The sequence below is a fragment of the Plectropomus leopardus genome, chromosome 2 (assembly GCF_008729295.1).
Source record: "Plectropomus leopardus isolate mb chromosome 2, YSFRI_Pleo_2.0, whole genome shotgun sequence".
Taxonomy (NCBI): Eukaryota; Metazoa; Chordata; class Actinopteri; order Perciformes; family Serranidae; genus Plectropomus; species Plectropomus leopardus.
Genome location: NC_056464.1, coordinates 35,698,745 through 35,706,247, shown reverse-complemented (window position 1 = coordinate 35,706,247; position 7,503 = coordinate 35,698,745). Strand labels below are relative to the sequence as shown.

At 39.2% G+C, this 7,503-nt stretch overlaps 1 protein-coding gene across 1 annotated transcript; it reads right to left on the bottom strand.

Annotated features, from left to right (window-relative positions):
* Positions 1 to 1,403: 1,403 nt before the first annotated feature.
* On the bottom strand, positions 1,404 to 6,939 carry LOC121960387 (kelch-like protein 10). Its single transcript, XM_042510060.1, has 5 exons — positions 6,782 to 6,939; positions 5,320 to 5,809; positions 3,984 to 4,598; positions 3,164 to 3,313; positions 1,404 to 1,760 (listed from the first exon to the last, which is right to left on the bottom strand). Exons 1-5 carry the CDS (start codon positions 6,922 to 6,924, stop codon positions 1,404 to 1,406), a joined length of 1,755 nt encoding a protein of 584 aa, XP_042365994.1. The 5' UTR covers positions 6,925 to 6,939.
* Positions 6,940 to 7,503: the final 564 nt, after the last annotated feature.

Here is a 7,503-nt window from a genome sequence, read left to right as displayed (position 1 = left end):
ACCTGTTTGCTCTCCTAACATTAGCCTATCTAATATACCCGTTTCTTAGTAATAATAATAATAATAATAATAATAATAATGATAATAATATATTTTATTTATAGAGGGCTTTTCACAATACTCAAAGACGCTTAACAGAAACAAGAACAAAATCAGTAAGTAAGTAAAACCATACAGAATAAATTAAAATCAGTAAAAGCGAGACAGACAAGCATGACATAAATCAAACATTTAAAGCAGATTTCTTTTACGTCACAGAAAATTCTGAGCGTATACATTTTACTCCCTTTTAACCGTGTTTTAGTTAGGCAGTATTACATTAGGTAATGTTAATAAAGTGTGGTGTGTGTGTGTGTGTGTGTGTGTGTGTGTGTGTGTGTGTACAGTCTCTAACATGACACGGGAGGGTGTAGCTCTCTTGTAACTTTCTGCCGTGGTATTTCTCGAGCTTCTCTTTTTCCTTCTTCCTGATGTTGCTATTGCTCAGACCGCTGCATTTATCACTACCACCTTCTTCTGCTGTTTATCGACCACTACAATATCTAAGTTGGTTAGCAATCACCAGTTTGTCAGTCTGGATCTGGAAGTAAAGTCATTAGGGATATCAGATAAAATGACTAAAATAAGGTTTTACATGTTGGGCTATTTAAGTAATAGCAGCAAGTCACTAAACATGTTAAAGCATTTTTACTACAAATATGCTTAATATGGAGAAAAAAAATAAAAATATTATTGGTCTGAGATAATGAGGATGCACAAAGAAAATATTTAAAAAATGAATGGTCCCAGAACTGGAAAGGCAAACCATGTGGTGCGTTAATTTTCTCTTTTTCGTAATAAATGCTGCAACTAAAACAATTAGAGTTGACCTATGACACCAGAAGGCTGTAGGATGTTAAATTTTATTAACTAAAAATCAAAACATTTTCACATTACACTTTACTTTTTGTGGGAAATGGTTTTGAGTGAGTAATTAAAGTAAAGTTACACAAAAAATTAAGATAAAATTGGGTATTTTCTTTTAAGTAAAACCAGTGTGTTTACAGGGTACCAGGTGCTGTAAAATCATAAATTGTGCCATTTTGTGATGTGTTAAGTATTATATATACTTAAGATAAGTTAAGTATATATAAGTAAATTTTTGAACGATACAAATATAACAAGAATTAATAAAAAGTTCTAAAATAGCCCTTAAGTTACCTTTAGGGGATTTGGGGGGCTGTAGTCTTCATAGTCAAGTGTCACAAAATACCTGACATAACTTCACTGGTAAAAGTATGAATCATTATTTCAATATAAATTTTACAAAACATATGGAAAATAACACTTTTTGACATGCAGAATTATTTTATTTTATTTTTAAATGCCACAATGGGTGACATTTTTCTGGAGTAGGCTGAGGGTCACATGGATCCTCCTGCAGCTTCCTCTGCGTTGGGGGGTGTCAGGGAACAACGAGGGAACAAGTTCTCTGCTACGCTGTGGAGTCCGTGCAGCACAGAGCAGCTCAGGCCCCGGCGGGGCATCTCGATGTCAGAGGCTCGGTACCACATACCGGCCTCCTCATCGTAGCGCTCCACAGACGACAGAGTGGTGAAGCCGTCGTATCCTCCGACCACAAAGAGCTGGTCATTTAACACTTCGATGCCAAAGTAGCTGCGGGAGTTGCGCATGGATGGTGCGTAGCTCCACCTGTTGGTCTGAGGGTTGTAGACCTCCACAGTGCACAGGTGGGAGTTCCCGCCAGTGGTGCCACCAAGCTGTAAGAGAGAGGGTGAAATGTGTGTGTTTTAGTGAGTAAGGAAGCACAAAGGCCCTGGAGTCTGGTTCTGGCTATAACTCTTAAATGTAAAGACATAAGAAAACTCCCACCAAAATTAGGATGTGCACACAGATTTTTTAAAACTCAGGTAGATCTGCTAAAAGTAGGCAATAGACTCCTTTCCCTTTATCAGTAGTGCAGAGCCATGTACACGGCTCTGCAGCAGACGAGAATGCCTTTCTGTGTTTGTTTTTTTGTGTGTCACAGAGACTAGGTAAACAGTAGAAAGCAGCATGGATAAGCCCTGTGAAAACTTCACTGTGGTTACTTCTCTTTATGTATTTCTTACTTATTCAGTCTCTCTTTCAAACTCAGTGCAGACTAATATATGTCGATGTTTTAGCATTGCTTAGGTTGACACAGATTTGTGTCAGCATGTCACCCGGGTGTTGGGTTTCCATCAATGCTGATGGAGCCACAGAGCATAAATACCCGTATTTGCTGCAGAGTCATTTGACCAGGTGTGAATGCCAATTGTATATTTTCCCATTGCGTTTACTAGGCAGATGTTAGCTGGTGTTAGCTGTTTTTTTGTGCAGTGGAAATTAGGCTTTTTTTGGCTGCGCTGGTTGACAGCATGTGCATTAAAGACTTCCTCCTGGCTTCATGCACATGAAAGGCATAAAATAATTTAAAGAAAAGAAATCTATTCAGTTTTACAACTGCTCATTTTCTAATGATTGTGTTTGACATTAAAAAAAAAAAAAGCTTTTTGGGGTAAGTTTGTGTCTTGTATCTTGTTTGCATAATCCAATTTTCTACTAAATGCTGAAGTATAAACTGCTCCAAATGATCTGCAGACAGTAGAGATGGAGTAAATTAGATTATTGAATGAAGTGAGTTCACTTGTTTATTCGTGGCCTGTCAAACTGGCAGCGCTGATCGAATATGAATGGAGATTCTGTTTCTATCACCTCAAATGTTAAAGACATTTGTTTTAGTGTACTGTTTGCTGTGAGAAAGTTTGTGGCCCAGCATTTTGGAAATAGTCAACTGCATCAAGTGCCAGCCAGAGCAAACTTTCTATTTTTACATCTAAACAGTACACTTACGTGTTTCTGAAAATATTTGAGGTGAGAAACAGCCGACGTAGTAACAGAATACTGATTCATTTTTGATCAGTGCTGATTAAATTGACAGTTTGACTGCTGTTCAATAGCAGCAATTGATATGACTGACTGCTGCACTAGAGACTCCTCGGCTCTGATTAGTTGTTCATGTTAACGTGCAGTAGGACCTGTCTCGAATACTTTTGTGCGGACACAGAGACAGTTTCAGCAAATGTAAAAAAAGTTACTTTTATAAAATTGACCAACTGTAGCTGTAATACCACACACTTACTGCATAGATGAAGCCTTTGTAGGCAGCGACTCCTAAGCCAATTCGGCGGCTCCTCATGGGGTTGATCATGGTCCACTGGTTGATGTCTGGGTTGTAGCATTCAGCCGTGCAGAGGCTACGAGTCCCGTTGAAACCCCCACAAATGTAGATCTACAGATAAATTTGGGACAGTTTCATTAAGAATGGATTCCATACAGACACAGGTGAAATAAATGTTTGAAAATCAGTCACCTTGTTTTTAACTTGCTCAGGGTCACTAATGTCATAAAATAGTCTTTATTAGGTTAAAGCCACTATGTGTATAGTTTTCATTTGTTTTGATGCTATAGGCCTTTCTTTGTAGAAAAAATATACAGTATTGATGGAAATAAGTTTGCTTGTTGCTATTAGGCAATGTATCAAATTTTCAAAACTTTTGGCACCAGAACAGCGACCACTGTGGCCAAAAGTAATTATTACAAGACAATATTTCAGTAGCAAATACTGAAATATAGTGTTCTTTATTTTTCTTTTGTTTGATTTACTTTAAACAAAATGTGTTTATTCCAATTTTGTTAAGCAACATATTTTATAGAGCATGCAGGCTCCCAGATATGTTAATTGTCGCACCATCTCTGCTACTTTATAATCACAGAGAGCTCTCTCTCTTTGTTTAGACACAACTGACAAGCATTGTGGAAGCACTGGATGCATATTTTATCAGTTATCGTGATCAAAGAGTATTTAGTAGGGGTTGACCAATATTGATTTTTTAGGGCCAATACTGAAACCAATAATTAGTCATCAGTCAGTCATTGCTGGTTTCAGCTGTTTTACCCACCTTGCCATTTAGAGTCGTAGCACCGGCCCCACACCTCTTTGAATGCATGGGTGCCATCATGGTCCAGCGGTCAGTCTCAGGCTTGTAGCACTCGACACTGCTGTAGCAAGATCGTCCATTGGCGCCTCCAATGGCGTAAATGCACCCGTCATGCACAACAACGCTAACATAGCAGCGGGAGTAATTCATGGGTGCCACCTGGTGCCATGTGCAGGTGAAAGGGTCAAACTTCTGCACATTGTTCAAAAAGGAATTTTCATCGCAGCTGCCACCGATTAGGAACACAAAGCTGTTGAGGACAGCAGTACCGTGATGTGAGCAACAAAAATCTCCAGTGTTCACAGTGACCCAGCAGTCCGCTCGGGCATCATACGCATCGACACTGGTCACAGCATGACTGTCATCCATGCCTCCGGTGACCAATAAGATGCTAGAGGGCAGGCGAGGGCGGCTCAGTGGGTTACTGTAGGCAGATTTTAAAGGTCCATTCCTTAAATTTATCAATGCCGTCACTGCATCATTGATGATGGGGATACACTCAATGCTTTCCTTGACTACAGCATTTTCCATCACCCCTTTTTGGAGGTAAATTGCAGCCATCAAGCCAAGCCGTACCTGGAGACATAGAAGAAGACAGAAATTAGAAACAGTCTTATTAGATCTCAGTCCGATAGCAGTCTTATCTTTGTGCAAAAAGAACAGTCGGAGTCAGGATGTGGTTAGCCTCGCTTTGCAAAAACCTGGAAGCAGGGGTAAATTATTAGAATCATCAGAAGTTAAATCGTCTTTCTAAAGTTCATACAATTGACAATTTATCCTGACCTCCTCCCTTAGACCTGTTGTTGCAGCATTATAATATCATCACACACATTTTTTTCACCCGAGGGAATAAACTTTTTATTTGCACAGCTGCAATGATTTTCTTGTTAGTTAAATGTTGCTGGAAGTGTTTGAACAAACTACCGATGCTAATACTTTTTTCTTGCTAGTCTTAAGCCAACTCATCCAAAGGTTTGTTTGATTTGATATGAATGATGTTTGAATGATTTCATGCACCGACAATCATGTTCATATTTCAAGTCAAGTTACGTAGGTTAGGTTTAAACCCATCCATTTTTACTTCTGCCATGGAGTTAATGTTGTGCTCCTGTCAGTGCATTGGTCATGTGAGTGCAGTCTTCCCAATTATGTTGGAATTTTGGTGCATTGCTTTTCATAGGTATGAACAGTGCATGAACAGCCTGCTTCAGCAGACTGGTTGGGCTGTTTCTGTGAAAATGCAACCCAATGCATGCTTTGTTGAAGTGATCTACAGTTGACTTAATTGTTTACTTACTTTGGGCAACAGCTCAGAGATGTGACCTCGTCTCTGGTCTGGCTGGTGGTTAATCCAGCGGAGGACGGCCTCGAACGCGGTGTTTTCTTGTCTCACATTGAGGTGATCGTTCTCGATGATGGCAGCCAGCTGCTGCACAGAGAGCTCCAGGAGCTCCTGTGAGACAAAAACTATCTCCTCAAAGTGGTGCAGGATGTAGAGGTAGACCTTGCGCCTCAGCTCAGGGAGGTGGTACCAGTCCATCAGCCTCCAGATGCCGATGCAATTCTCCAGGCACAGCAGGTTCTCCAGGAAGGTGCAGCAGGTCCTAACGATCCCTGTGACCAAGAACTGGTCTGCAGCTGCCAAAAGCTCCACCACATTATCCTCAGTCACGGTAACAGTGTGGGTGTAGGCATAATTCATGATCAGGTGCATCATCTTGGGTGACACCCCAGGGATGGTGTACATCTGTTTGTTTGGGGTCGCCCAGACACCGGTGAAGAGGGTGCTGTAGGATCAGGATTTAGAGGATATTGTGTATCACTTTCATAACATCTGGACCAAACATGAACTCTGGGTCTGGTCTTCATAGATGGATAACTTCAGTCAGTTTAATTTAATTATTGATAATTTGACATAAGACTAGATTTCTCTGTTCTTCAAGACTGGTTTAAAATAGATCTAAAGTTATTTTCACAACGAAAAAGGGAAAATCCAAACCTCGGTGCATGCTTGTTCATAGTTAAATCATGACAAATACTTTTTAAGATAAACACCATAAACCCATGGTAAAATTTGACAATTACACAAATATACATTCTGTGTGATAAAAGATTTTATTTATATGCACAGCTGAATCCTAATAATCTTTTATAATTCTGTTGCACTTGTATGTAGTAAACTTAAAAATAAAACAAAATCATTTGATTTCAGTGACCTCCTGACCTCTCACACTGACAAATATGACATTTTTAGCTGCTCTCTGGTAAGACTGAGCAGATGTGATGAAGGAACTGCATTTCATGAGAGTCTGACTTGTATTGGTGTCAAACTTCAATGTCAGTTGTTAAGACACTGCCAGTGTGGCAGCCCTCAGAAATACATTCATATGAGTGGTCAGATGGGGCCACTGAAAAAATATAGACTATTTCAGATAACATCGAATTTGTCAACGTATAGAGTATGAGTACTGAGACAAAATGCAGTTTGCCATCTAACCAGAAATGCAAAAATCAGTAAAGGCCAGAGTCATGTACATAGTAAAATACAGAATAAACTATATATAGGACAAATATAGAACATAAATAATAAAGAAAATCTGCTAAGATATACACAGTATGGACAGGAACAGCATTAGCAGTAGTGTTGATTTTCAGATGTAGTTCACACACTGGGATCACACAGAAGTTTGAATCTGTTTTTCGCCTCGTTTAAAGAGTTTGACATTAGAGTCTTTGCTCTGCCGAGATAACCTACTCACCGAAAGTACGAACTGCAGCCACAGAGGATGATCTTGTGGGCTTCAAACTCGACGTCACCCACCTTGATCACCACATCACACAGTGTTCCCTCCTGACGGAGTTCAGTCAAGACTGAAGTCGTGTCACTTATCGTTTTCTCCATTTCACCTCTGTGAGACTTTACTGTTGCAGAGGCTTCTTCCTCACTCGATTTTTTTTTTTTACTACAGGTCCTCAGAGATGTTTGGAGATGTTTGTTTTTCCTCAGATAGTTAAGAAGTGACAGATTTCCTCACCAAAGTATTCTAGAATGTTTTACTGTGACGTCACAGAATCTGGAACTGAAGGAACTGTTCCACAAGTTCTACTCATTTACATCATACAACTACATACACGCCCAATAACAAATGAAAACGTTCATTCATTCATTCATATGTGCTTTATTTACTCATGCCAGTGTATAATTTCCAAAACAATAACAAAAACCCATTATACACTTTTTTTCTCATAAACAGTAATACAAATTCCAGAAACAAATATTTTAATACCTGCCCCTTTCTTACTAATAACAGAAGCGGCTGTAAATACAGATACATATGGCCATCCTTACAATATGTACCATTCTTTTACACAAATCACATTAAACTTAACAAAAACAACAGAAACAATCAATTTCAGTCTTAACATTACTGTTACTCTGAAAGTTCTTAATGTCCCATTATTTTTTTCTTTATACCCCCTT